Source organism: Meleagris gallopavo, chromosome 25 (assembly GCF_905368555.1).
Source record: "Meleagris gallopavo chromosome 25, MGAL_WU_HG_1.1, whole genome shotgun sequence".
NCBI lineage: Eukaryota > Metazoa > Chordata > Aves > Galliformes > Phasianidae > Meleagris > Meleagris gallopavo.
The window spans coordinates 1-27,500 of record NC_139428.1 but is presented as its reverse complement, the minus strand read 5'-3'; the positions used below and the strand labels follow the sequence as shown (position 1 = coordinate 27,500).

Genomic DNA, 27,500 nt, shown 5'->3' with positions numbered 1-27,500 from the left:
GATTTCCACATTTCAACAGGGAGGACCTCAGCAGCGGGGCGGAAGAAGGTAACGTTAGCAGCTTCTCCACAACCTGTGTGTTACGTTTCAGTGAATGCAGTCAGAAGTGAACGCTCCACTTGGGAGTGAAGGAGGTCGCATGTGGTACAGCTACCCGTTGTGGTGCTGTTCACATAAACAGATGCTCTGAGGGAGTGATTCCGCTCCCTCAGTGCTTGAAGGCGGGGCGTAGTGTTTCCCGGTGCTTCTGCCGTGGTTAAAGCAAAACGGCATCACTGAGAAATACGCGAGGTGAGAACGTGCAGCGTTTACAGTCGGGACTGAGCCGAGAGCCGCAGCTGCTCTAAAGCTTCATTTGGCTGCGCGGGCCGCCGCTCCTCCGTGCTCTGCCGCGACTCGCACCCGCAGCTTTCCCGCGCGAGACCCTCCGTGCCGCGGCAGCGCTCGGCGGTGACGGGAAGGCGCGGCACGCGGCCCGCCGCCTCCGCCTTCACGTGGATGGGGCGCTGGGGGAAGCCCCACGCCTCTTTTAAGCCGTTAATGCCGTGACGTGCGCCGTGCCCGGGCTGCCGCGCCGTGCCGCCGCATAACCGGTCCCCCACCGCCGCGCCCTCCGCGCCAACCCCCGGACCCCGGCGGGAGGAGGCGGCGCGGCGTCAGCTCGCGGCCCCGCCCACCGGCCCCGTCCACCGCCTCAGGCGGACGGAGAAATCGCCCTCTGCCATGGCGGCAGCACACCGAGCGGATCCCGCCGAGCCCGGCAGTTATTTCCGCACCGGCGGCGCTCGGCGGGAGCAGCGCCCGGGCTGACGGCGCAGCGAGGAATCCATCCGCGGCCACCCCCGCACGGAGCGCCGCCGCTCCTCCTTCCCCACCACGTGAGGAAGCGCACCGGAAGCGCGGGCGGGACTGGAAGTGACGTTCCCGGAAGTAGCCGCGCGCGGCGGCGCATGGATTCGCGTCTGTTGGTGCCGGGTTGGTGCCGGAGCGAGAGCGGCGGGCCGAGCGCTCAGGTGGGGGATGGGAAGGGAAGGGAAGGGAGGGGCTGGGGGGGGCGGGGACCGCACTCGGGACCGCCCCTCCCCCCGGCGCGGCGCCGCTCCCGCTCGCAGTCCCCGGAGGGACTACGGCCCCGACCCGCCCTCGGGCCGTGTCCCGCCGCTCCGTTCCCGAGAGGCGAAACGGAGCGAACGGCCCCACTGCGGCGCCCGTCGGCCGCCACGAGGGCTGAGGGCCTTCTGAGCGCCCGGAGAGGCTCCCGAGTCTCGTGAAAGCGGTGCCGGGCGGAGCTCCGCCCGCTGCTCCTTGCCCCGGCTCAGGCTGGGAGGCGGTTCCCGTCGGAGCCCCGCCGGGAGCGGCCGGCCGCGCTGCGCGGGGCAGAAATGCCTCATCCGGAGCGCTGCCGCCCCCGCGCGGGCATCGCGCCGTGCTGCTGCGCGTCCGTCCATTGGCGCAACTTCCGGAGTCCGTAGCGGAGTGCAGAAAGCCGTGTAGAAACACGGAAAAGGACAGGAATGGTTCTTTACTTCACACCTGGCGTTACTTTCTGCTGCTGCCTCTTCTGGCCGTGCAGGTGCTCTTCGGAGCATCGCCGTGTGGGGCAGAGCTGTGCGAGCTGCAGCTCTGTGACGGGGTGCTGCTGCAAAGCCCTGCTTTCTTGGCACGTTCGTGTTAAGCTTCTCCATCCTTTAAGAAAAAGAAGTACTTGGACGATTGTTGGCTGTGGTCTTTAATAGGATTTGCAGCTGTAAATGTGCTTTCATAGAATTTGCATCTGGGCCTCTTAAAATAACGTTGGAGCTTTGTGATTCGGGATAGTGTGCCTCCCACTCACCGTTCTGTAGCTGTGAGTGCTGTGGAGCAAGAGGAGAACATGAGCAGAACCAAAACTTTAATACGTGGTAAAAGAGGAAGAAGCAGAATTGTGTGATTCAGGGCTGGGACTGTAAGTGAATGCATTTGGGTGCTGCTTTTTGCTTTGCTGTTGCCTTGGTTTCTGCTCTCGCATGCAGCTTTCAACCTGTCTGATTTTTCTCTGTCAGTAAACCGGCAATAAGAAAACCTCTGAGAATTGTTAGGTCAGTAGATGAGGTGAGAATTTCAGGGATCTTCGTGCACTGTCACAGGCTGGATTAGAAAGGTGGGAAGTGGTGCAGGATGTGGTGCTGGTGCCCAGAGAGAGCTGTGGGTCTTCGGTTTGTCAGACTGAAAAGCCATTGGTGGCTGGGGGACTAACGAAGAAATGTGTTATCTTAAAAAGCTGCAGAGCAGATACTGCCTGCCTGCATGGCTCCAGGCCAGCAGTTTTCATAGCTGGTAGCAGAATGTCAATCCAGAATACACAGAAAAGAAAGCAGTGTGACTCTGCAAAGTGCTTTAAATCTCACAGGTAAGGATTTGAGGGAAGAGATGGAAGAGAGCCACCGTAGCACGTGTGGTTTGCTCAGCAGGCAGATGCCCTCCTTCTGGAGAGCAGGAGCCCTGCCAAAGCAGGGAAGGGTGCAGGTGGAGAGAGCAGTGTCAAGTCCCAGACAAGTGTCATGTCCCAGAGGTGCTATATGTGATGAGGGAAGCCAGTGTGTCTGAGCAACATTAGCTTTGTCCCGGAAGAACCTGCAGGGCTGCGCTGTGCAGGCGGGGCAGCCCTCAGTAGTGCATTTTTTTTGCTTCTTAGGAGCTGGGCAGAGAGCAGATGAGAGCAAAAGGCACCTGGCAGTGCTTGGCCAAGCACAGCCCATTGGCAAAGGGCTTACACAGATGTTATGGTCAGATTCCACATTTTAGCTGCGTCTCTAATCCAAAAAAGGTTTAAGTGTAATTGAATGCATTGGAACTTGAATGTGCGTGTAGTTGCTTGGCTGAGTCGTGGCTGGAGCCAGTGATGTTTCTGCTGAGACAGCCAGTAAAGAGGGCAGTGTGGCTCTGCTGCAGGTATTTACATTGGTCTAGTCAGAAATGGACTGAGAATGTGTTGCAGCCTCTCCTCCGCTGTATCCTAACCAAGGTTGAGAAGTCAGAGATGTTTTTCTTTTTTAATAGGAACAGTATCAAAGATTTTTTCTGTAACATCTCTGTGTCCCCTGGTTCCTTGATCTCTTTCATATGTGACTTTCTTGTTCATAGAGATTTGCAGCCCTCTGAACTTCCTGGTAGCAAGTAAAGATGTATAATGTATAAAACATGTCTGAATCCAGAAATATCTCTTGGTGTCTCTGCTCTCTGTTGATCAATTCAGGTTTCCAAAACCAGAGGGTGAATTTCCCCAGCATCAGTGACCAAGGCAGCTTTCAAGCTTGGGATGGAGCTGGCGAGCACACAGGATCCTTATTTGCGAGTGGTTGTGCACACTGCAGTGTGCTGCAGAGCCCTGACACTTCTGCTACAGGCAAGTCTTCTGTTCCTGAACCGCAGGTGCTGCAGCATCTGTTGTTCTGTGCTCCAAGACTTCTCTCTTTGGTACTGCATGGTGCCACAGGCTGGTTCTGTGTGGTTAGGAAATCCCCTTCTTTGGAGAACCAGGAGACCAGCTGCATCTGGGGAGGAGGACACCGTGAAGTAAAATTACATACGTTTCTGCATAACTGATCATGTTTAATGTTACTGTTGCAAGAGGTGGGTTTGGCAGCCTGTAATGCTGAAACATCTATTTATCTGCAGAGCAGGAACAGTAATCTCCTGCTTCACATTCCTCCCAAGTCTCACTTGCAGAGACATCCTTCTCTGAGTGTAGAAGGATGCTATTGGTCCACTCTGTTCTGCCTGCATGTGCCATGGCAGCAGAGCCCAGCTGTAGTTCCTGAAGCCAGAGCAGCCTGGGGCACATCTCCAGCAGCTCGGTGATGGGGCTGAGTGGAACCGTCAGTGGAGACAAAAGGCTGTATACTGCAAATTGGTCCAGATGTGTGCTTTTTTGTAAAATGTTAGCTTGTGAATCTTGAAGTCTTGTTCAGTAGTGCCTCTTCTCTTGTCTCTGTCAGTGCTGAATTCCTGGCCAGAGACTCTTCCCAATCTCCACGTAGTAAGCTGCAAAAATTACCATTTGGAAGGTTTGTTTTTAAGAAAAACACAGTTTTGTTTGTCTTCTGCATCAGTTTTCTCTGGAAATATCTTTTCTCTAGTTTTGTCTCCTCTCCCTCGTCCGTCAGCCAGGATGGGAACACCAAATTCAGTTGCAAAGGCAGCTTACCAGCACTGCAAAGGCACCTGGTGTGAGCATACACAGTTGGATGTGCGTGAGCAGGGAGCTGAGCTGCCTTTCCCTGTCCAATTCCATGGGGATTCATGTTGGATATTGTCAGAATTGTATTCAGTTCTGCTATAAATGCCCCACAACAACATGTGTCTGCTTTCACAGTTTTACAGCCATCTTTGATGGAAATCCCATTAGCCTGTCTTCTGTGCTGCTCGTCCCCTTCTCTGAATCCCAGAAATGCTCTTCTAGCCCAGTGCTCCCAATAGGTTGCAAGAAGATGTCTGCTGTCATTCAGTTCTCTCTCCTCCTCCTTCCAGGCTGTGTTTGACCTGCTGATCCCAGATCACACAGCAGATGCCTTCTCCCCGCCTCGTCTGCCCGAGCCTGGCGAGTACGACCTGCTGCTGGAGCGGCTGCTGGGGGGCCTGGCACACTGGGACGCAGAGCATTTCCTCTTCATCGCAGAGTGGGGTTACCTGTATGAGCACAACTGCGCCTTCTTCCCGCTTTACCCTCTCAGCTTGCGAGCTGTGGCTGACAGTGCTCTGTGGCCCCTGCGGCAGCTGCTGTGTTTGTGGAGCCGCCTGTTGCTGTCAGCCGTCCTCCTTAATTCTGTCTTTTCTGTGCTGGCAGCCGCTGCCCTGTACAAGCTGGGCTGTGCCGTGCTGCGGTGCCGCAGGACAGCCTTCCTCGCTGCCCTTCTCTTTTGTATCAGCCCTGCCAACGTGTTCATGGCGGCTGCTTACTCGGAGAGCATGTTTGCCTTCCTGGCCTTCAGTGCCATGTGGCAACTGGAGAAGGGGCAGAGCTGGCTCAGCATGCTGCTCTTCTCCCTTGCCACTGGCGTGCGTGCCAATGGGCTTGTGAATGCTGGTTTCTTTCTCTACTCCCGCAGTAAATCCTTTGCCCTCCAGCTCCAGGTGGGTTCAGGCTCAGTAAGGAGGCTCGCTCTCTTATGGAGGCAGCTCCTCAGTGTGGCATTTTCCATACTTACGACATGTGCTGGGATTTGTCTACCTTTTGCTTTATTTCAGTATTATGCCTACATGAGGTTCTGCAGCCCTGGCCTGGAGCTGGCTGTTCCTGAGCCGCTGCGGCAGCTGGCTTTGGACAAAGGCTATCGTCTGGTGTCCCCCCATGGGGTTAAGCCCCCTTGGTGCTCCCAGCGGTTCCCTGTGGTCTATTCTTATATTCAAGATGTTTATTGGAATGTGGGCTTTCTGAGGTATTTTGAGCTCAGACAAGTACCAAATTTTTTGCTTGCTTTGCCTGTCTCGCTTTTGAGCTCGTGGGCTGCCTGGACCTTCATTATTGCAAACCCGCGGCACTGCCTGACCCTGGGACTAGAGAGAAGAAAGAAGAAACGAGAGGGTAAACCCAGAGCTGGGTTTTGCTGCCCTGCTGTCTTCGTGTACGTGGTCCATGCTACAGCCCTGCTGGTGCTGGGGTTCTTCTGCATGCATGTTCAGGTAAGCACCCAGGGCAGCACCCAGAAGTGATTTCTTTCAGGGAGTGTGGGGTGGTGCTGAGGTGGTTTGTTGATGGTCACAGCCTGAGGCTGTGACAGCTGCAGGGCCGGCACAGGGCTGTGCAAGCCCAAGGTTTTGTCTCTTGTGATGCCGCTTCCACGGTAGCTTTACAAAGCCTCATCCCTGTGGAGAGTTCCCAGAGATTCTGCGAGGCGCTCGCTATGGTTTGACGGCTGGGACTGAATTGCATCTGTGGCGTTCTCGTGGCAACTCACCGAGTGCTGCCCGGCACAGGGCGCAGGGAACGTCACGTCCTGTGATGCTGGGCTGGGATGGCAGCGTGGGGGTCCAAAGCCTGCCCCGGTCCCTTGAAAGTGCTTCTGGGTGCTTTGTAGTGGCACTGACTGTTGGGGTTTGTGGGGAAAGAATAATTGAAAAGTGAGATTCAAGTCCTCTCCGGCAGCTGCTGTCAGAGTTCCCGGATGGGACTGTGACGAGGACTGCAGTGGCGGTCACCGCGTTTGCCCAAAGTCCGCGGAGCCCCTGGCCACGTGCAGAAACGCCTTGATAAACACAGCGGCGCTGAGCTGAGTTTCGTTCCACGTGTAATAAATTCCAGCGCCGCGAGGTGGGGCTGTGTGCCGTTCCCTGTACCAGCAGTGCGATGGCTGCAGCCGGTTGCTCCTCGCGCGGTATCCACTCGGGGTTGCTCAGAGACTGACCGGCGACGATTCTCTGCCTGTTGCTTCCAGGTGCTGACCCGGTTCCTCGGCTCTTCCAGCCCCGTTCTGTACTGGTTTTCCGCCCACCTGCTCCAAGGACACGAGGCCTGGCTCTGGGAGGAGGGAGCCGGCGGGCAAAGCGCGGTGCCCGTCCGCGAGAGATGCGCGCTGGGTGCAGTGCCCGGCTCCTGCGGGAAGGGCCCTGCGGGGGGACACCCCCTGCTCAGGCTGCTGCTGAGCTACCGCTCCATGACCGCTGTCGGGCGGTGCCTCCTGGGGTTCTTCGCGTCCTACTGGCTGCTGGGGCTGGTGCTGCACTGCAACCGCTTGCCTTGGACGTAGCGAGCGGCTGTGGCCGCGGATCGGGACGGACGGTGAGGGGACGGGAGGAGGAGTCCGAACGGAACGTTTTCTAACGAACTGGACGTGTCCCGAGACCGTCGTCCGCGACAGCGCCGTCCCACGTCCGGTGCCCGCAGCTATGCCCGAGCCCGTCCTGCTCTCCGTCGTCTCGGCGCGGCCGGCAGGGGGCGCTGCAGTCGGGCGGCGGGGCGGGGCGCCGCGTTCTCCGAACGGCGCCGCGAAGGACCGCGTGTAGCGGCGGATCTCAGCGCCCGCCGCTCCGGAGCGCCCCGGGGGCGATTCGCGCCGTTCCCGGACCGCTTCTCGTGCGGCGGCGTCTCGGCCCGCCCGCTCGGCCCCATCCCGGCCCCTTCGTCGGCTGTCCCCACCCTCGCAGACGCCGTGGATGCCCGTGCCTCCCGCTCTCCCCATGGAAGCGGTCGCCGGCGAGATCGTGGCGAAGCTCCGGTACTGCTACGGCTGCGGAGCGGCCCGTCCCGCGCGGAGCTCTCACTGCGGCGACCGCGTCGGTGAGTCGCGAACGTGTCACTGTGCGTTCCATGGACGTGGGGATGTTGGATGCTGCGTTTATGTTCACAAAGGGTTGCACAGCGCGACGGCGATGCGGCAGCGTGATGCAGAGCCTGAGAGCCCTCGGGCTGCTCAGCTGGGCTTCTGAGAAAACGGTGTGGGGCCAAAGCCGGCGATTTCAGTGTGGAATTAGAACTCTGCGTTCCTTCTTGTTGCTGGTCTCATCCTGCATGCAGGGGGAAAGAAGAGGCAGTGCCCCAAGCTGAAAAAGCTTCTGTAAAGCATAGAAGTGGACTGTGCAGCTCACACTACAGCACTGCTCGTTTTTCTGGGCATTCCTCGTTTCTTATCGTAGAGTCATAGAATGGTTTGGGTTGGGAGGGACCTTTAAGATCCTCTAGTTCCTCCCTCTGCTGCAGGCAGGGACTCCTCCCACACGCCAGGTTGCTCACAGACCCATTCGGCCTGGCCGTGATTGCCTTCACGGAGGGAACATCCTCAGCCTGTTCCAGTGGCTCACCACCCTCACAGAAAAAATTATTCTCTAATATCTAATGTAAGTCAGTGCTCTTTAAAGAGAGTTTAAGGCTGTTTCCCCTCATCCTGTTGCGACGTGCTCTGATAAAAAGTCCCTCCCCAGCTTTCCTCCAAGGTACTGGAAGGCTGCTATAAGGTCCCCCTGGAGCCTTCTCCAGGTTGCAGAGCACCAACTCTCTCGGCCTGTCCATGTAGGGGAGGTGTTCCAGTCCACTGATCCCCCTCATGGCCCTCCTCTGGACTCCAATAGCTCCATATCCTTCTTGTGTTGGAGGCCTCAGAACTGGATGCAGTATTCTGGATGGGGTCTCACAGAAGCAGAGTAGAGGGGCAGAACCACCTTCTTTTCTCTCATCAACTGACACTTCTAAATCCTTCTCCTCATGGCTGTTTCTTATGCCAGGAGAAAGCCATCTTTGCCTTGTACACTGAAAGCAATCCCTTCAGCAGCTCAGAGAGTAAGAGCTGAGAGGTGCCTGGCAGTGGAGGAAAGCTGCATGTGGTCAAGGATTGTGGAGCTTGTGTTGCTCCATTTTGAATCTATTCAATTAGTCCTTAGTTGTCTTGAGCAGTTTGGGAAAAGAGATGAGTATAGTTGGTGCACATGTATGAAGTGAGACTGAATAACTGGTTAAGTTAAAGATCCGGACCCCACCCTGCTCTATGACACAGGGTCCGGGATCCGGTGCCCCTGCTTGTGACATCACTTGAAGTTCCAGTGGTGTAGGTATGTGGAGAGCTATTAGTGCAGAGGGATCTGCACGTTCCTTCCTCCTGCTCACCTTTGGCTCTTGTCCAGCCTATGGGCACTCGGAGATTGACCCTCAGTAAAGAAGGACCCTCTGTCCTGTACTCAGTACCCATTTGTGAGAGGATGGCGTGAGCTGAAAGATGTTCCCTTGAGCTGTTCCTGTCTGGATCTACTGCCCAGTGGGTATTCTGTTGGTGCTGTCAGGTGCTGATTTTTTTGGTCAGGGTGTTGAAGCACAGCAGATGAAGCAGAGTGGATGGTAGTTGAGGTTTGCAGGAGTCTGGGCCCTTGGCAGCGTGCCTTTGGTGAGCTGCGTTGGCTGAGCGACTGCACAGCTCTGCTCTGATACGGTTTGTCAGCAAGAACAAACTTGGGAGATCATAGATTAGTACTTTATGTTTGGAGAGAGTTAGAACTAGATTTTTTTTTTTCATTGTTGCTTAAACTTTGTTCCCCAACTCCAACCTTTCTGGTTCCCACTGGGGAAGCAGTGTGAAAGAAGTGAGCCCAAGCAGAAAGGCAGTGGTGCCCGGAGCTCTCCATGAAATCTATACCAATCTCAGCAGCTTTGGAGGTGTCTCCGTGCATCCTCCTGGAGGATGTGATGCAGAGCTCCAAGCCTGCAACTGGTGGGACACAGTGTGCAATGGTGGTTCCCCTTGTCATGGAAAAGAAACCTTGCTGTTTCCTGCATAGATTAAAGGGCGCCCTTGAGCTGGTTGTGCTAGGACTTGCAGCCCTATCCCTGAGATGGATGAACTCTCCTGCCCCTTCCTTTGGGTACCAAGTTGTGTCATGTCTGGCACAATTAACAGAGATATCAGAGTTGGAGGGTGTCCTTTAGAAAGGTTTAGTTAGAAAAGCACTCCATGCCTTGATGTTCAGCATCATGAGAAAATGACTCGGTGGGTGGAAAACAGCATTATACTCTCTGCTTCTCTCCTCCCATGTGCAGGAATCACACTTCTCAGAAGCATAGCACTGCAAGATAACACATTAGTGACAATAAGGCGAGTCTCTTTCTTTGTTGCTGATCAGTTTCTCTGTGTTGCAGGATCCGTCTGGTGCTGGCAATCCAGTGCCACCTCAAGCACCCGGTGTGCAGTGGGACAGCATCCTGCATCCTTCCATCAACCAGTCAGGCATTGTGCGAGATCCAGGTGTGTGATTTGGGTTTGGATTTCATGGTAAAGATTGTTTGTAATGCTAGATGTGTAACTAAGAAGTACCGGTCCTGATAACATACATTCTGTGGTGAGATAGCATCTGCAGGTGTGCCAGCATTATAAGCTGCCAGTGTTCCAGCACCTAACATCGTGTTCAACTGTTACCAGCAGTCCTTTGGCCTCTGAATGTTCGAGGCAGGCAAGCAGCTTGGCTTGTAAGATGTTTCCTCTGGCTTAGGTAAGACTTTCCTACAACTGCTGGGTTTCCAAGCTCCGCGACGTTAAGCTTCCCAGCAAGGGGTGGTCATGACGCTACTGGGTGACATTTCCCCTTATGAGAGTAGGGAAAATGAGTGTAACATTTCAGCTTTGGTGGATGAAAGTTTGTTCCTTGGATGAAAGAGGAAATTGAATTGCCCAGCCTGACTCAGCCTTATCTCCCCATCAGTCTTCTGTTACATGTTTTGGAAAGGGTTGAGTGAGTTTATGGGGTAGAACAGCTTGTGCTTTGAGTATTATGCTGAGATTCATGAAAGATGTTATTTGAATGCTAGTTGTAAAAGTAGGATCTCTCCTTCTCTCTTTGAAAGATACAGGCAACACCTCCAGTGTGTTAGAGAAGAGCCAGTTAACTTCAGAGGGGAAGAAAGCTGTGCGTTATATGTTTTGGAAAGGGTTGAGTGAGTTTATTTACATCTCGTCCTGGATCGTTTAGCTCAGTGTGGTCAGCTGAGGTTTGGGAGAGTATCAGTCAGCTTTAGAATCAATGTTGTTTCTTAGCTGTGTCAAAACACGTTACATGGCTTCTATCCAAGTGCTTTGACTTTCTGTAGAGGTGTTAAGACTCCCCCTCATCTCTGTTAGTGATCTTTAAATATTTGCTGATAGAAGATTTGTATGGTGATTCATGAACTAAGTAGTTGAACAATGTACTTCTCCTTGTTTCATCTCTTTAGGAGGTTATCCCAGGCAGCCAAACTACAATGCTCTGTCCAATGCCAACTACCCCAGTCCCGGGATGGGAGGAAGCATGAACCCAATGGCAGCAGGGAGCCAGATGCATGGGCAGACCGGTGTGCCTCCATACAGTGGGCTTCCTCCCGGGAGGATGAGCCACGCAGCCATGGGGAACAGACCTTATGGACCTAACATGGCAAATATGCCTCCTCAGGTGGGGACAGGGATGTGTCCCCCACCAGGGAGCATGAATCGCAAAGCACAAGAAGCGGCTGCTGCCGCCATGCACGCTGCTGCCAACTCCATCCAGAACAGGTGAGGCATGAAAATTCCCTTGGTCTGAACATATTCAATGCATTCGCTGTGTCGTATCTGCGTTTGAAAGTCATGCATGCAGTAACCCAAAGTTGGGGTGATAGTGAACATATGTATCGTTGGAGTTAACTAGATCAATTTACACCCGTGACAGGGAGCAGGGGGCCCCTGCCCTCTCCCTCACCCCACAAAATGGGAAGGAAGGAAGGGAGGAAAAAAAACAGCGGCAACAATCTATGGAGGAAAACTTATTTTACTAACTATGATGCCAGAATGCAAGATAACACAATATAATACAATCTGATTGAAATTGAGACTAATCAATCAAATAAGATAGGAGAGAGAGAGTTCCCAAGACCAAGTCAAACCTGAAAAGCTTGGAACGGCCAGGAAAGCACCTCCAGCACCCACTGCCAGGCAGTGAGAGACTGCCACACCCGGAAGGGCCAGATCCCATGGCTTCTGTAATGTACAGGGAGAGGTACCTGGAATTGGAGCATTAACACTTTAACTTCCAGTGCACTACATGATGTTTTGATGCAGAGTACTGAGAACCAAAAAAAAACCATAAAACCATTACAATATGCTTCTTTAAGGATTTGCCTTCTGGAAGGCTTTTAATCATAAAATCATAGAATTGTTCAGGTTGGAAAAGACCCTAAAGATCATCGAGTCCAACCACCTCTCCCTTCGCTGTTTGTTAAAAGAGGTCAGTTCCCAAACACCAATCAAGGCATCAAAGTGTGTCCTTTGGAGTACTGTATCTGAGAGACAGCTGTATGTGAGGTTTAGTGATGAATGCACAGTAAAGTACTTTCTGTGCATTTCGAAAAGTCATTATATATGGCAGGGGCACTGCACTGCCCATCTGTAGATGTACTGTTTTCATACTTAAATGCACGCTGCTGCAGTATTTGTAGATCAGTTTTTTTCTTGTGAAGGTAACTTAACAGCTGAAACCAAGTTTGGTTTGGGGATGAAGATGAAAGGCTTCTTCTAATCAGTCTGTTTTGTTAGAAGGCACAATGTGAATGCTTTGAATTTCGAGTAAATGTCTGTTTCTTCCTTGCCTTTTCTAGGCCTCCTGGTTATCCCAACATGAACCAAGGAGGAATGATGGGTACTGGACCTCCTTATGGACAGGGAATTAACAGCATGGCTGGCATGATCAACCCCCAGGGCCCACCTTATCCCATGGGTGGAAATATGGCTAACAACTCTGCAGGTTAGCAGTGCTGAGTGCTGGGCATTGGGTGACTTCATGGGTCAGGATTGGAAAGCAGTGTCATAGATTCTTGTAACTTCCTAGGGATGGCAGCAAGTCCTGAAATGATGGGTCTTGCGGATGTCAAATTAACTCCTGCAACTAAAATGAACAATAAGGCTGATGGGACCCCAAAAGCAGAATCCAAGTCAAAGGTAAAACTTTTTTTTTTAATATACATATATATATTTAATGACACAGTGTATGTATCTAGTGGTGAGTGCGCCTCCCGAGAGAAACCCAAGGTGACTTGTCATCTGTGAGCAGGCTGGCCATTAGCCTGGCTGTTTGTGCAGCATGTGATGGCGCTGCTGTGTGCGAGCACGGTTTTAACTCAGCAGTGTGGCAGTGAGTGAGTACCCTCTGCTGGGACGTGTTATCTTTTGGAGAGTGGCATATGCTGACATCTCCTGTTAGGTGAGATGCAAGCTCTGTGAGTGCTGTCCTCCCTTGTATCCCCCTGTAGAGGTCAGTTTTTCCAAGTCTCCAAATGCAGTACATAGCTAATGAGGCTGTAGACATCCTGAGATGTCCAAAGACCACAAAGATTCTTTGCTTGCTGTGGGTGAATGCTCTGCTTTTAAATGTTGCTTGAGAGTTAATGAAATGATTAGATACGTTGCATCTTGCCTTGACTGGCTGTTAACATAGTTTCAGGAGGAAGACATTGTTTGTCTTTTTCTGTGCTTTACAGGTAGAATCAGGTGAGAAAGTATTGTGCTTTATGATACTGTGTACTTGGTCTAACAGTGCTTTGGCAGCCAGGTTTACTAGCAGGAGCCATTAAAGCATTCATAGAAATACTGATGTTCTCTGGCACAGAGACAGCAGCTCCCAGCATGGACTTAGTTTAGAGTTATGTGCAGCACCTGTGGGGATGCTGGTTCTCTGGATGTTTATCTCCCTCAAGATGTGCCTACAAAAGTCTGCTCATCAGCCATTTAGCAGCTTCTTGTTTCTGGAGGCTGCTTATCTCTGGTTGCCACCGGCCTTCAAGTCTTCAAACAAAAGATTTCTTTGACTTATCCATCTGTTGAAGTTGTCCAACAGCAAGCTTTTAGACAAAGGTGCAGACTGCCTTAGACTTAGACTCCTGGAATTTCCTGCTCTTGTTCGTCTGTCAGAAATAGTCTCTTGCACTTACAAGCCACAGGACCTGGTCTAACATTAAATAGGGAGGTTGGTGGCCCTGCATGTGGCAGGGGGATTCATGATCCTTGAGGTCCCTTCCAACCCTGGCCATTCTGTGATTCCGTGTGATTCTGTGATCTTGCTGACTTGAAATTTAGATTTGAAATGTATCTGCACTGGTTTGCTAGGATTCCTCATGAAAAAAGAATGGTGGTGACTGCAGTGGTAGAGAAAGGGCAAGGTCAGATGTATCTCCTTCCCCACTCCCACAATCCACACATTTCTTTCTTTTCACACTTGAAGCAGAGAGCTGTACTGGCACTTCTGATCCAGCCCTATCAAGTTCGCTTCTCAAAAACTCTACGCTTTCTAATTGAAATGGAAATGATCACTCTTCCATTCAGAATAAAAAGGTACATTTTGATTATTTAACTCCAAAGTCAAACCCTCTTAATTTCTGGAATTACGATTTCTTTACATGCAATAGTGTGAAAAATCCAATTCAAGTGCAGTTGAAATTGCTCAGGGGGTGCTTATCAGCAAGGGTGGAGAAAGAACTGTTTTTCAGGATTGTAAAGAGTACCAAGCAGCACGCTGTTCCTTATTTGTCTTTTTTTCTTTTTCTTTCTGCTTAGGAACCAGACCAATGCCTCTTCTGTTTTGAGAAGCCAGAGGTCCAACAAGCTATTCTTTCTGTAGTTAGTTTCTGCTAACTGTGCCTTCTGCCCTCCCCTTCCCAGTGCAGCTGGGAGCTGAGGGGTTTTTCCTCTGCCAAATTCCTGCACACACAGTTTCCACATAACTACTATAAAGGGAAAGGCAATTTAGGAATCAAACATCTAGCAACAAAACCCTTTGTTTCTTCTGACTTTACAGATGAATATTTTAAATAAAAGCCACACTGAGAAAAACATACAGTTCCATGCAGGATCACCAGCTATCTCTGAGAAAGCTTTGCTTTAAAGGATCAGTCTTTCACTTGCAAGTCTTCTGCTTGAATTGCATTTCAGCAAGCATTGGTGAGCCAAAATTGGTGAGTTGTACTGGCTGCCCATAACATGTACTTTTCAAAAGATTTAGCAACCTCTAAACAGAGATCACATAGTTTTCCTCCTCCCTGTCCCTTTCCCTTATGGTTGGTGATCTCAGATGATCTGCTCTATACATCTCCACAAGTCTTTGTCACTGCAGCTCGCCGTAAATTCCTGGCAGGCAGGAAAGCAGCATTTTACTCTTTGGCCCTGGATTTCTGTGTCAGTTCCTTGAGCTGTGTTCAAACCTAATCTCAGCCCTGGACATTATCATAGAGTCAGCTTTTAAACAGCTCCAGATTTCTACTGTCATGAACACCACCTTTAAGCAAGTTCACCTGGAGATTTCATAAGTGCTGCTACTGATATTATATGAGAGCAATTTTCAGAAGTGAATCTCTGGACTCCATCACTCCATCTTATGACTCAGCCACAGAACACATGCTGTAAGGGAAAACAAGAAATTAAAGGGCCCATTTTAGTCATAGTTTATTGAAGGTCAGGTTGTTCTGCCAAAATTATCCAGAAAAGAATTGCTTTCTCACAGGTCAGTGTAACATCTCAAACACAGTTTTCCCGTATCAATCAGCTTGCAAGAGAGGCAAAAGGCAATAAATGCCCCTTTCATTCAAACAGCTCTGTTGATATTCCCAGGGGACTTGTATGCTTTTTTTTTGCCCTGGATCATCAAAGATGCAGAAATGGATATTACATCATTGGTCTTTATGTAGTAAACAAACAGAAAAGAAAACAATTCTGACAGACTGGCACCCTGTCTGGCAGGTAGGGAGACACACTGTCAATCATATCATGGCTGAGAAAGTAGTAAAAGGAAACCAGAATTTCTAAGTTTTTGGTAAAATGACAATAGAACATTTGGTACCTAATAAATGATACTTGTGGGATACTTCCGTAGCTTTCTGTTAACAGAACAGTCCTTTGCAGGACCATTCTCTTCCACACCACCACCATGTTCCAGATTAATTGAATCTGTACCCAGTGAGGAACTGAAGAGATTTAAATATCTTGATGGCTATGGAAAAACCTAAGCTGACGGAAGGCAAACAGACCCAAACAAAGCTTAGACTGCTGGAGAATCTGGCTGCCAGCCAGAGTGAATGACACTATGGTGAGCAAGCTGAGATGTCTTCCTTTGTGTCTTCATAATGGTAGGAACAATTCGTGGATCCACATTGGCCAATTCGTCTATTGAAGGAAGCAGTAGGCTTGGTTTTGTACCATGGGATATCACTGTAATATCTTATTTGATCTCTTGCTGCTCAAAAAGTGTATCCATGTGTTTGTACATAGAATCATAGAATCACCAAGGTTGGAAAAGACCTAAAAGATCATCCAGTCCAACCGTTCACCTATTACCAATAGCTCCCACTAAACCACGTCCCTCAACACAACATCCAGTCTTTCTCTGAACACCCCCAGGGTCATTGACTCCACCACCTCCCTGGGCAGCCCATTCCAGTGCCTGACCACCCTTTCTGAAAAGTAATACTTCCTAATGTCCAGCTTGAATCTCCCCTGCCATAGCTTGAAACCATTCCCTCTGGTCCTATCACTAATGACACAAGAGAAGAGGCCGACCCCCAGCTCACTACAACCTCCCTTGAGGAAGTTATAGAGAGCAATGAGGTCTCCCCTGAGCCTTCTCTTCTCCAGGCTGAACGTTCCCAGCTCCTTCAGCCTCTCCTCATATGGCCTGTGTTCCAGACCCCTCACCAGCTTTGTTGCCCTCCTTTGAACACGTTCCAGGGCCTCAATGTCTTTCTCGCAGTGAGGGGCCCAAAACTGGACACAGTACTCGAGGTGCGGCCTCACCAGAGCTGAGTACAGGGGATGATCACCTCTCTGCTCCTGCTGGCAACGCTGTTTCTGATGCAAGCCAGGATGCCATTGGCCTTCTTGGCCACCTGGGCACACTGTCGGCTCATGTTCAGCCGAGCATCAGTCAATACCCCCAGGTCCATTTCCTCTACGCAGTCCTCCAGCCACACCACCCCAAGCCTGTAGTGTTGCCTGGGGTTGTTGTGGCCAAAGTGCAGGACCCGGCATTTGGTCTTGCTGAACCTCATCCCATTGGCTTCAGCCCAGCTCTCCAGCCTGTCCAGATCCCTCTGTATAGCCTCGCTGCCCCCCAGGCACATCCACACTTCCAGCCAATTTGGTGTCATCTGCGAATTTACTGAGGGTGCACTCGATGCCCTCATCCAGGTCATCAATAAAGATATTGAAGAGGACAGGCCCCAGCACCGACCCTTGAGGAACACCACTCATGACCGGTCACCAGCTGGACTTAACTCCATTCACCACCACTCTCTGAGCCCGGCCCTCCAGCCAGCTCCTTACCCAGCCAAGAGTGTACCCAATCCAAGCCTCGGGCTGCCAGCTTCTGCAGGAGAATACTGTGGGAGACAGTGTCAAAGGCTTTGCTGAAGTCTAGGTAGACCACATCAACAGCCTTTCCCTCATCCACCTGATGGATCACTAGATCATAGAAGGAGATCAGGTTGGTCAAACAGGACCTGCCCTTCATGAACCCATGCTGGCTAGGCCTGATCCCCCGGTCATCCCGCACATGCTGCGTGATCTCCCTCAAGACAATCTGCTCCATAACCTTCCCTGTCACCTAGGTCAGGCTAACAGGCCTGTAGTTCCCGGATCCTCCCTATGACCTTTCTTGTAAATGGGAGTCACATTGGCCAGCCTCCAGTCTTCTGGGACCTCACCAGTCAACAAGGAGTGCTGATAGATGAAGGAAAGTGGCTCGGCTGTCACCTCCGCCAGTTCCCTCAGCACTCTCGGGTGGATCTCATCTGGCCCCATAGACTTGTGGCAGTACCAGTTGGAGTAGTAGGTCTCTGACTGTTTCTTCCAGAATCACAGGGGGGTTAGTGTGCTCCCCAGCCTAGATTACCAGGTCAGAGAGAGGAGTATCCTGAGGATAACTGGTCTGACTTTTAAAGAGAGATGTAAAGAAGGCATTCAGAACCTCTGCCTTTTCCTTATCCTCAGTGGTCACATTCCCAGCTTCATCCTGCAAAGAGTGGATATTCTCCTTTGTCCTCCTCTTACTGTTAATGTATTTATAAAAGAGTTTCTTATTCCTTTTCACTCCAGCATCCAGATTAAATTCAAGCTGGGCTTGAATTCAAGCCTTTCTGATTTCACCTCTACACATCCTAACGACTTCCTTGTATTCATTCCGAGTTGCCTGTCCCTCTTTCCACAGGCGGTAGATTCTCTTTTTCTCCCGGAGCCTCAAGAATAGCTCCCTTATTCATCCACGCCGGTCTTCTTCCCCGCCGGCTCATTTTGCAGCTCAGGGGGACTGCCTGCTCCTGCGCCCTTAAGACTTCCTTCTTGAAGAGCAACCAGCTCTCTTGGACCCCTTTACTCGCTAAGACTGAATGCCAGGGGACTCCCCCTATTAGTCTTTTGAACAATTCAAAGTGCGCCCTCCTGAAGTCCAAGGTAGCAGTTTTACTATTCCCCCTCCAGGCTCCACGATGAATCGAGAAATCTATCATTTCATGGTCACACATCATTTACAAAAGCCAATGTTGCCTGGTGCTGCCATAATATGTCGGAGTCCTAAGAGGAAAGAGATAAATCTGCAAACATTTCTCACTGTTTACTGGAAATTAAACAGGCAGTCCCACAGACTACAGTTCTGCCACAGAGTTACTTTCTTGGGAAAGTCAAGAGAATGAATACATCATGACACGAGCATACCTCATCTCATTTGATTCTCTATTTCTGGGGCAAAAAAACCATGAGAACTAGTGAAGAAAAGTAGAATACTAACAGGCTCCCTCTGCTTGCTGAGGGAAGATAGTAAGAAGAATCAGCTCCTTTTCACTGAAACTATGTGCTAAATAGTGTGTTTCCTATCTGCAGGTTCAATTCAGCACTGAAAGCTTAATTAGCATTGCTCAGCAACAGGGAAACATTCAGATTTGAATTGTTGGTTTTGGCTGAGGCTTCTAAGCACGCTCTTTACAATGTTCTCCATGGCATTTTTAAGCTGCTTGCAACATTCACTATTGGAAATTCTTCAACAACAGAAGTGCCATCAACGGAGGTGTTGTGAACAAAATGGGGGTATAGGACAAACCTAAATGCATGGAACTTGGCTCAGATGTTACCTATAGCAAAAACACCATTTCCCCTCCTGTCTGTCAGAATGAGAAGAAAACGGGGATACTCAGAAACCAAACAGTTTGTTCAACAATTAATAGGTAGATACTGAAATAAGTGAAATTATTAACTTAGGAGTTGTTTTGTTGGAGGAGGGATTCAGAAGCCAAAGTGAAGGAACTGCAAGGTGCCACTTGAAGTTTCCTATTGATGGATGTGTGCTGAACAGCTACCACACACCCTCCCATAATCTTATCAGCTACAAGGACTCAGAGGAATGCTACAAAAAGTTGCTGGGTCAGGGAAACGCAGTTCTGTAGGAGATAGAAAGAACACATCCTGAGTTACACCAGGAGAGGTGAGGCAAGCTTTCCAAAACGTCATGCCACCAAATGTGCTTTGCTCTGTACTGGAATATTGCAGGTTGCTGCTATTATCAACTCCCTCCCTCCCCAAAAAAAACACAACCAAACGGTCCAAAAAGATAATGTTTGGTTATTACAGAGAAGTGCCAGGAGCCAGAAATAATACAACAAGCATATGAGAAATTAAACACTTAAATAGCGTCAAACTGTATCCTCTGTGAGGTCTGTCTCTGCAGTTTTGAGTGAATCTTTGTACTTCCAGAACATGACAAATACTAAACTGATTCTTGAAAAGCAAAATTGAGTATCTGAGAGAAAATACAAAAATACTTTGAATCACTAGTTTCATTAACAGCGTTGACCTAACTTTGCTGTATTATGGCATTAGGAAAAACTGTTCATACTTAAATAGTGACTAAAAGTGTGTTTGCAGAGGAAAATAAATGCAAAATTTATGCAAGTACTGATTTCTTTTATGCTTTCTTTAAAAAGCATTTGTGAAGTTGAAGAGTCCTTACTGAATAGAGAAACTTTATTGGATGAGGACCTGCACGGGACTGCAGTTACATGTGCTGCTCTGCATCCCACTTGTTCATGTTACTTACAAATTTGCCTGTTAGTCTTCAAGCAAGAAAAGGAAAACAAAAAGAAAAGAAAGAAATGGTGATTTGTGAAATGTATCACTATTCCATCATATCCACCACCATCAGAAATAATGCCTGTTTACACACATAAATCAGCCTAAAGCACTTGTAACTTTTCCTTTCAGAAAAAATCCTGCAGTAATACAAATTACACACGAATATTTATCAAAGGGAAATGATAGTATACCCATATTTAATTTTTAATCTGAGGTCTTAGATATTGCTGACTTTCCTGGCAGCATTAAGAGGAATAATTTAGTAATTCAGAACTGTAAAGAACTGGAAATGAACTGCAAGTAAATAGAACTGAACTGTTTTAAGTTTCGAAATGATTGGCAGGAGTCAAAGCCAATTGAATCAGGTTATTTTATTAAAGCAAGCGACAGTAAGCAAAACAGCGCTGGGCGGCCGGGGAGTCTCTGCTCCGCCAACGGCGCGCAGCTCCCCCCCAGTCCTTCTGTTCTTACAGTCTCTTCACTTCCTCTTGACGTAGCACTTTCCGTGTACTCTGCGTCTGCCAGCTTGTTGCTAGGGGGTCGTGTTCTGCCCTCCGGGGGTCGTGGGGAGGAAGATTGCTTCATCCTCCTCGCGGATTTTCCTTGACCTAAAGGTGATCTCTACAGAATGCTGTGCTGGCCGTATTTGCGCAATCTGCCCTGCCAGGCCAGATGGTGCAGTTTTACAACCTCCTTCCCCCTGGCCCTGGTTATTTGTTATCTAGCTACTCTGGGACTCATTTTAATGAACAAAGACTCTTATCTATTACAGAACTATCTTTTGCAAAGATGTGAGGAAGAATTGAGAGCATGCAGGCTGCGTGTGAAACTACAGAAAGTCATCACATTCAACATGTGTCAGACCTCCCTGCCTTGAGTTCTGCCGCCTGAGTTCACACTCTCTGAGGACAGAACTGCCTCTGCCTGCAGCCCTGGGATGTGACTGAACTGCAGTCTCAGAAGTGTTTTGTTTCACATTGCTTGCTCTACTGAGAAAGGTTTGGGCATTAACAGCTGCAAGGAAAAAAAGGTTTGAAAACTGAAACCAACTGTAGCCTGCAGCAAGAAGTCTGGCCTCCATCTGCAGGGATTTGACAAGAGGCAGGAGTGCAGCAGAGAGGAGTGTGGGCAGTTCCCCCAGCTGTTGGCAGATTCTCTTTTGGTCCCAGGAGAAGCACTGGGAGATGTCCTGTGTGTGTCTGCAGCGCTCTGTGCCTGAAGGGTGTCCCCATGCAATGGGGTTGTTCCTTCTCCAAGCCTGCTGCACTCGGGCTCACAACATGAAGCAATGTTAAGGACACAAGCTGGATTCCTCTTGAATGAAACAGAGCCAGAAAATGTTCTCCAGAATCACACCTCAAGCATTCTGGCTGTAAATTGATGTTCAGATAGAAACCACTTAAGAGTCATACAACCACACAACGATTTGTGTTTGAAGGGACCTTAAAGGCCACCCGGTTCCAAGACCCTGTTGCAGGCAGGATTGTCATGACCAGCTCAGGCCGCCCAGGGCCCCATCCTAGAACACCTCCAGGGATGGGACATCCACGGCTTCTCTAGGCAGCCTGTGCCATGCTTCACCACCCTCTGAATAAAGAATTTCCTTCTGAAATCTAATACTTAGAGCAGCCCAGTCCTGAGCACCAGTGGACTGTGCAGCAGCCTGGGAAGTTTCATACCCCAAAAGAACATGCGCTCCACAGACATAGGTCCCCTTCACTGTCTGTTTAGCCAGTCCAGTACTAGAACAAACTAAGTTGCTACTGAAATGCATATACAGGGTGAACACCAGGCCCTCAGCACCAAGGGTTTTGTTCTACAGTCTGGCTCCTACTTGTCAACATTTGCTCATGTGAGCTCAACCTGTGATGCCATCAGCACCCCCAGCTGGCAGGTGCCAATTCCTTCTCTGTCCCTAGCTTCTCCATGGCCAGGAAACAAGCATAACAGATAGAGGGAACTGAGCTCTGCAGATCAGAGCAACCCAGAGTGAGATAAATCAAATTCCAGCAAATGAGACAAACCAGGATCACATGAAATAGACACTTATCACACAGCTCACGCTACCAGCATACTCCAGCTACACTGGAGCAGGAAACAACCATGAAATGACATCTATTACAACTCACTTCATCAAGTTTTAATCACATTTGTGATTGATATTCCTACAGAATTACTATTTGGGTGTGTAAAGCATAAACACTTTCCTGAAAGTCCCTGACGTGGTCATCTTACCCACAACAGTCACAGTAACCTCCTTGGTACATTCAAGGAATTCAGTGAGCCTGATATTAAATGTTCACTAAAGAAGTAAGGTTCTGTTCCTTGTAGTTGTATTTCCGAGATCTCTCCATGCACCAGTCACCTTGCTGGTCAAATACAAATCCAACTCCTTCTGATCTTCATCAATCAATCTCCTCAGACATTTATTCACTCTGTCATCCCTCTCCCGAACTCCTTCTATTGTGGCAACAGCTTTTTGAGTTTAAAGCACCCTAATTAAACACTTTCTCACCACTGCCAGATTAATGGTTCACAGACAGCATAAGGGCTTCTTTCTCTTATTGATTCCCAATATTTTGTTTCATATTTTGATGGTCAAGGGATACAGCACTTGGGCCCAAAAAGGACCTTCACGGCTTTTGTTTCCTGCTTTATTTCTGTGTGTTTATGGAAACATAAACAACTGGGAAGGGACACCCAGAAGGTTTGGCTCTCTGATGAGTGGCTGGCTGCCCTGAGCACTGGTCTATTACAACACTGCCTACTATGTGAATATGGTGACACAGCAGTGACATGGCAACACTTCACTACTGTGATAGGGCTGCTGCCTGCCCCCTGGCTCTTTTTGGAATCTACTATGCTGCCTGCCTCTTTTATGGAATATATATGCAGCCTAGCTCTCTGAAATATACAGTGCCATCTGGCTCTTTTTTGGAATATACCACACTTGTGGAGCATTGGCTTCAACTGCTGCGAGGATTTTAATCCTTTATTCAACATGTGTATCATCAATCCACTGCTTTTCTTCAGTCTTTCAGGTACTAATTAGTATCCATTGTGAAGGTCAGCAGAAGTTGCAACTTTTCTATATTTGGCTTGCTTGGGCTTGATTCTACAGAGTTGAACAATGTCATCTTAAACTTTTGAAAGACGTCCTGCTAGAGAGCTGTCTGAGTAGGTGAAAATGGTGATTTTACTCAGGGCACTCACTTGACCCCTGAGCTCACAGAGAATAGTAGTACAGTCAATGCTTGTCCTGAACCTCTTCAGGGCTTTCCAAAGAAAATGCGAAGGAGGTTTGTGAAGCGCTGTATCATCTGCTGCCCAAACCTGCAAAGATCAAGCAGTCGTTACATTAAAATGGCTCCTGGATATTTATATAATACACGGACTTAGTAAAAGCATGAGGTTTTCCTTCTCCTTTTTGATTTGTGTAACACTGATAACCAATTGTTGATGAAATCAAAGCTGAAAGAACTGTTATTTCAATACTTGCTTCTTAGTTATAGTGATTATTTTCAAGTACCTCTCCTGTGGATTAATGGAGATCAACAAAAGCACATTTTTCAAGATGTGGTAATAAATCCAGGACTTTTTGTACTGACTTGCAGAGAGTTAGATTAAAAATAGGCAGTTTCTTTTATTTGCTAAATTACCAGGGGCATGTGATGAGATTGGTTATATCAGCTTTAAAATTCCAGTCTCTGCTTGATTCTGGATTCCCTCTGTTGAAGGAGAAGCTGGCCCAGCTGGGGACCAGAAGTTTTTTGTACTTTTGTCCTCATACAAAAGGTTTATATGAACCATTAATTTGAACAGAATGTGTGACCTTTTTCACAAGGACAGCAGCAAAAGGACCTGTTATGAAAACATTTCTCTTACACAAGACAACCACAACATGGTTTTACAAGTGTTGTTCTTAAAAGATTTGGCATTTGCCATGTGTAAGAAAATGGCCACAACTGCTTCCAGGAAGCCAAACCAATTCTCAGTCAATTTCAAAGGAAAAATACCTTGAGAAAAATAACAATAAATAATTTAAAATAAATAAATAAATAAATATAGGAGAGATTTAGGACTTCAGCCATACATGAGAAGACAGCGGTGACTGTGGCTCTGCTGGGCCCCTTCCAGCTTCTCGTAGGACTGTTCATACAGGGCTGGCCCAAACCTGGTGATAAAAATTCTCATTTTATTCTTCAAGGCCTCAATTTTCATATCAAATAAAAAAAAGAAACAACTACTGGTGGCAGAAGAGGCTTCAGATTATCTTCCAGCCATCTACTCTGGCATCTAACTTATGCATTTTGCCTTGGTTCATCTGCTGCTCTCACAGGGAGCTGGGGCCTGAAAGTACTACATGGCTGGCTCTCTGACATAGACACTATTGTGCATGAATTTTTGATGCAAGAGTTGGCAATTTGAATAGAACCCTTTGAAATTAATAAACCAGCAGAAAATTTCTGCTTGCTAAATTTGCTGAAACAGCAGCTGTATGAACCTTCTACATCAGTCATTTGTTCACCAAAAAGCCCCTTAGTGGTAAAAGGAACAGCAACCTTGAAAATTACTTTAGCACTGATCAAAGCATTTTGTTGTTTGATTTGATGGTTGGTGCATCAAAGTCAGTTCAGAGAAAACCATTTCTGGGGAACCCTTCCACGTGTCTTGCAGCTAGGCAGCCAGGCAGCATCATTACTCAGCGCTGGAAAAGCTGCGTAGCTGCAGCTACAACTGAGTTTTGGTCACACTTAATTCACCTGTCCATGTCTTCTTCATCACCATGGATCATAGAATCAGTGAATCACCTGAATATTTAAATGAATTTTTAATGTATAGTTCTGGCATGGCATCAAAGGAAATCACTTTAGTATTTTCCTTCTATAAAACTGGAAACTAAGGCACAGAATGTCATTATTTTGCTTAAAGTAATTCAAGGCAAAGCTGGGAATAGAGCCTCATTGCCAGAATGTTGGTTTACGGCTTTGTCTGCTGGAGAACAGCTGTCCTCAGGTGGTCGGTACAGGCTAGAAGGCAGCTTCACTTTTTCCAAAATTCTCACTTGAAATAGTGACATCTCAGAGCATACACAAATCCATATCAATGGCACGTGCAACGCATGGCACCAGCAGCAGTGTGCAAGACTCATTTTCTTTCCAGATCCATTGTTTATGTCTTTCCAATCTAAACTTTCAGTTCACGTCCTCTGTTATCAAACACTGCCACAACTGTCAATAATCTGACAGTACAGTGAGCTTTTGTCAGAGTAATGGTTGGAAACAGGCAGCAAGGAGTTTCAGGACAGCTTCCTATTGCTGGGCAACTAGCAGCTCCTTCTGAATTTATCATTAGTTATGAGTGTTAGCCCTTCTGAAAATACAAACCTGAAAGTTTGAACACATCATCAGGCTGAGTGTGCCCCAGCTGGCCAGGCCACAGCTGAGGAAAGGCACAAGAACCCACTCACCAGGAGCTGGCCCCATCCTGGTCTCAGGGGGAAAGTGAAATTCAGACACTGGCTGCCCATGGACATCCTGCTTCAGGAGGTAACTCCCAACACTTTCTTTTTCAGGGGCACAGTTTAGGATGCTTACAAAATGACTACCTGGACGAACCTCAGCAATTTTCACATTCCCAGTGGCACTAAAAGAATAGGAGAAGATTTGAAAGTGTAAATGCATTGTCTAGTTGAAAAAATAAACATCATCATCATAGAATCATCATAGATGATTAGATAGAGTCTAATCATAAATAAGTCACCAAAGTTGGAAAAGGCCTGCAAGATCATCCAGTTCAACCATCCACTTATCACCAGTATTTCCCACTAAAAAACGTTCCTCAGTATGATGTCTAAACATTTTATGAACACCTCCAGGGAGGACGAGTCAATCACCGCCCTGGGCAGCCCATTCCAGTGCCTGACCATTCTCAGAGAAGAAATTTTTCCTAATATATTTCCAACAACTTAGCCTAGATGTCATTAATAAAAGGTAAATAAACATACGAGGGGCAGAAAATTTACAGTATTGACACTTTACCTTTTATGCCATGCTTTTCATATGAAAAAATCAATTTCCATTGAGATTATATAGACTATTTACCTTCCACACTTAGATAACATCCATTACCATTAGAAATCAAAGTATTCTTCATGAGGCAAAAAAGTCATCAGTATGCCACTTGCATTTGTTTTTGTTTAGATCTGCATAGGTTACAAGCTCTAAGGCTGCCATGTGTCCTTAGCCTCGTGTGACTGCTGGGAGCTGTGCAGCTGGCACCCTTTGTAAGCTTAGAAACTCCTCCTGTTCATCAGTACATCTTCCTCCTCCTGCTTCTCCTTGTTTTTGCTTCATGGAGAAAGACAGATCTCTGTCATTAACTCATTGTTATAAACTCAGAGAAGCTCCTTGCTACTGGACTGAGATTTCTTCTCTCTGTTGCTCCAGAATCACAGCAAAGCAAGGTCTCTTTTGCATCTACAGTAAGATCAGAAGCTTCTTGCCTGAGCAGGACACTCAATATCCCTTAAGCACTGGAAAATGTATTTACTACCCAACTGTTAGTAGCCTGGTCTGTGACACTCATCGGAGGTCTTATTAGACAACTTGTGAATGACATCTGAGAATGATTCAGCTTTTCATGCAGCACCCACTGCAATTACTTTGAGCACTGAGCACTGCTGCAGTGTCCTGTCTACGTCTTCTGTGTGTGACCTGCTCTTTCCATGCTGCGTTTGTCTCATTTCAGTAAGTTTAAGTCACAGATATATGTGTGTAGAGTAAAGGTTCGGCCCAGTACCTCAGTCTATGTGCTTGCTTACCATAGCAAAATCCTCAGTGGCAGCATGACAAATCCTGCTCACCCATCCCAAATGTTGCAGCAGTGCACTATAGCACTGAGTCACACTTGCTCACAACAGACGGACTGCCTGCAGGCTGCTGCTGACATCGGGAGATGAGAGGGGTGGGGGAGCTGCCCCCACTACAGCTGAAGAAGACATGCAGTGAGCCCAATGCTTGGCTGATCTCCTTTCCCTCCCTGCAGATTTTGGGGACTCCTGAGTGCCCCTCTCCCTACTCAGTTCTGAACTATTTGTGCATCATGTCAGCAAGGAAAGACATGGAGACAGCTTCCCAGGGACACAAAGGGGCTTTGGCAACAAAGCTGAGCAAAGGAACTTCATACATTGAAACTGTCCCCCATTTTCTGTCTGCTTGTTTTCATCTGGCTGCCACACTTGGGCATATTTCTCTTTTTTCTCTCCTCTTGGGATCACACTCCAAGCTAGATTACTGAAATAACCCAGCGTAAAAGTTTTGAAGAGGCGTTACTGCATTCTGAGCCTTTCTGTCAGTCTCTGCAAATAGCAGTGCAGTTGAAGGGACAGCCAGCTTTGCCCCAGAACATCGCTAACTGCTAGTGCAGAGAATGATCCTTTATGGTCCCTCAGGCTGTAAGTCACCATCTGCTCATCCACCAAGCAGATGTAGAACACTGTGACTCAAATCTGCTGCTAATCTCTATGCCACTACAGTCCTGGGGCTCTGGTGTGCCTCCACAACACCAGCAGCAAAGAGAAATCCCTCTACTTTTTATCCTCTGGCAGAGCATGGAGCCAATGGGAGAAGCCCTTTGAACAACTCAGAAGACAAAGACCTTCCTGATTTCCCCTTTCTCTCCATCTGTGAGAGGAAAGTGAGGGCCAGGGTCTGACAAGTTTTGGGTGATGTTGGAAATATCCAAATAATTTTGTCAGGACGGTATCTCTGATAAAAGCAGATTTTATTCGCGATTGCAATGGCGGGCGTCCCGCAAGCAGGAGCGCCTATGGACATAACATGACAGCCTTTATACCCTGTTTTCTCCCCCTTGCCTCCCCCCTCTCCCCTGTTTCCCCACAGCAGCAAGCAGTGGGCTGGAGTCAGCACCAAA

General features: G+C 48.4%; 2 protein-coding genes across 19 annotated transcripts; both read left to right on the top strand.

The window, feature by feature from the left end:
* The first annotated feature begins 874 nt into the window (after window positions 1-874).
* Window positions 875-7,569, top strand: PIGV (phosphatidylinositol glycan anchor biosynthesis class V). Of its 5 annotated transcripts, XM_085208733.1 has the most exons (5): window positions 875-1,013; window positions 3,236-3,385; window positions 4,510-4,670; window positions 5,478-5,661; window positions 6,414-7,569. In XM_085208733.1, the coding sequence occupies exons 2-5, from the start codon at window positions 3,299-3,301 to the stop codon at window positions 6,723-6,725; spliced, it is 744 nt and encodes a 247-aa protein (XP_085064859.1). In that variant the 5' UTR covers window positions 875-1,013; window positions 3,236-3,298; the 3' UTR covers window positions 6,726-7,569. The 5 variants fall into 5 exon arrangements, with proteins under 5 accessions (XP_085064859.1, XP_085064856.1, XP_085064858.1 ...); XM_085208730.1 differs by having other exon boundaries at window positions 4,510-5,661; XM_085208732.1 differs by lacking the exon at window positions 6,414-7,569 and adding an exon at window positions 5,827-6,252 and having other exon boundaries at window positions 4,510-5,661.
* A 3,063-nt stretch (window positions 7,570-10,632) lies between these two features.
* Window positions 10,633-21,875, top strand: LOC100541997 (AT-rich interactive domain-containing protein 1A). 14 transcript variants are annotated; one of them, XR_014879601.1, is made up of 6 exons: window positions 10,634-10,982; window positions 12,062-12,207; window positions 12,292-12,401; window positions 13,681-13,790; window positions 14,254-14,410; window positions 20,338-21,875. XR_014879601.1 is itself a non-coding variant. In XM_085208686.1 (5 exons), exons 1-5 carry the CDS (start codon window positions 10,729-10,731, stop codon window positions 20,369-20,371), a joined length of 651 nt encoding a protein of 216 aa, XP_085064812.1. In that variant the 5' UTR covers window positions 10,633-10,728; the 3' UTR covers window positions 20,372-21,875. The 14 variants fall into 14 exon arrangements, 10 of the variants coding, with proteins under 10 accessions (XP_085064812.1, XP_085064811.1, XP_085064810.1 ...); XR_014879602.1 differs by lacking the exon at window positions 20,338-21,875 and adding an exon at window positions 15,354-17,532; XM_085208686.1 differs by lacking the exon at window positions 14,254-14,410 and having other exon boundaries at window positions 10,633-10,982; window positions 13,684-13,790.
* Window positions 21,876-27,500: the final 5,625 nt, after the last annotated feature.

Excerpts from the sequence above, each read along its gene's own strand:
- PIGV (XM_085208730.1), top strand. The coding sequence starts at position 3,299 with ATGGAGCTGGCGAGCACACAGGATCCTTATTTGCGAGTGGTTGTGCAC. Across the intron at positions 3,386-4,509 it reads CCCTGACACTTCTGCTACAG|GCTGTGTTTGACCTGCTGAT; the intron begins GCAAGTCTTCTG and ends TCCTCCTTCCAG. Across the intron at positions 5,662-6,413 it reads TCTTCTGCATGCATGTTCAG|GTGCTGACCCGGTTCCTCGG; the intron begins GTAAGCACCCAG and ends TGTTGCTTCCAG.
- LOC100541997 (XM_085208683.1), top strand. The coding sequence starts at position 10,729 with ATGGGAGGAAGCATGAACCCAATGGCAGCAGGGAGCCAGATGCATGGG. Across the intron at positions 12,208-12,291 it reads TATGGCTAACAACTCTGCAG|GGATGGCAGCAAGTCCTGAA; the intron begins GTTAGCAGTGCT and ends GTAACTTCCTAG. Across the intron at positions 13,791-14,012 it reads CTTCCATTCAGAATAAAAAG|GAACCAGACCAATGCCTCTT; the intron begins GTACATTTTGAT and ends CTTTCTGCTTAG.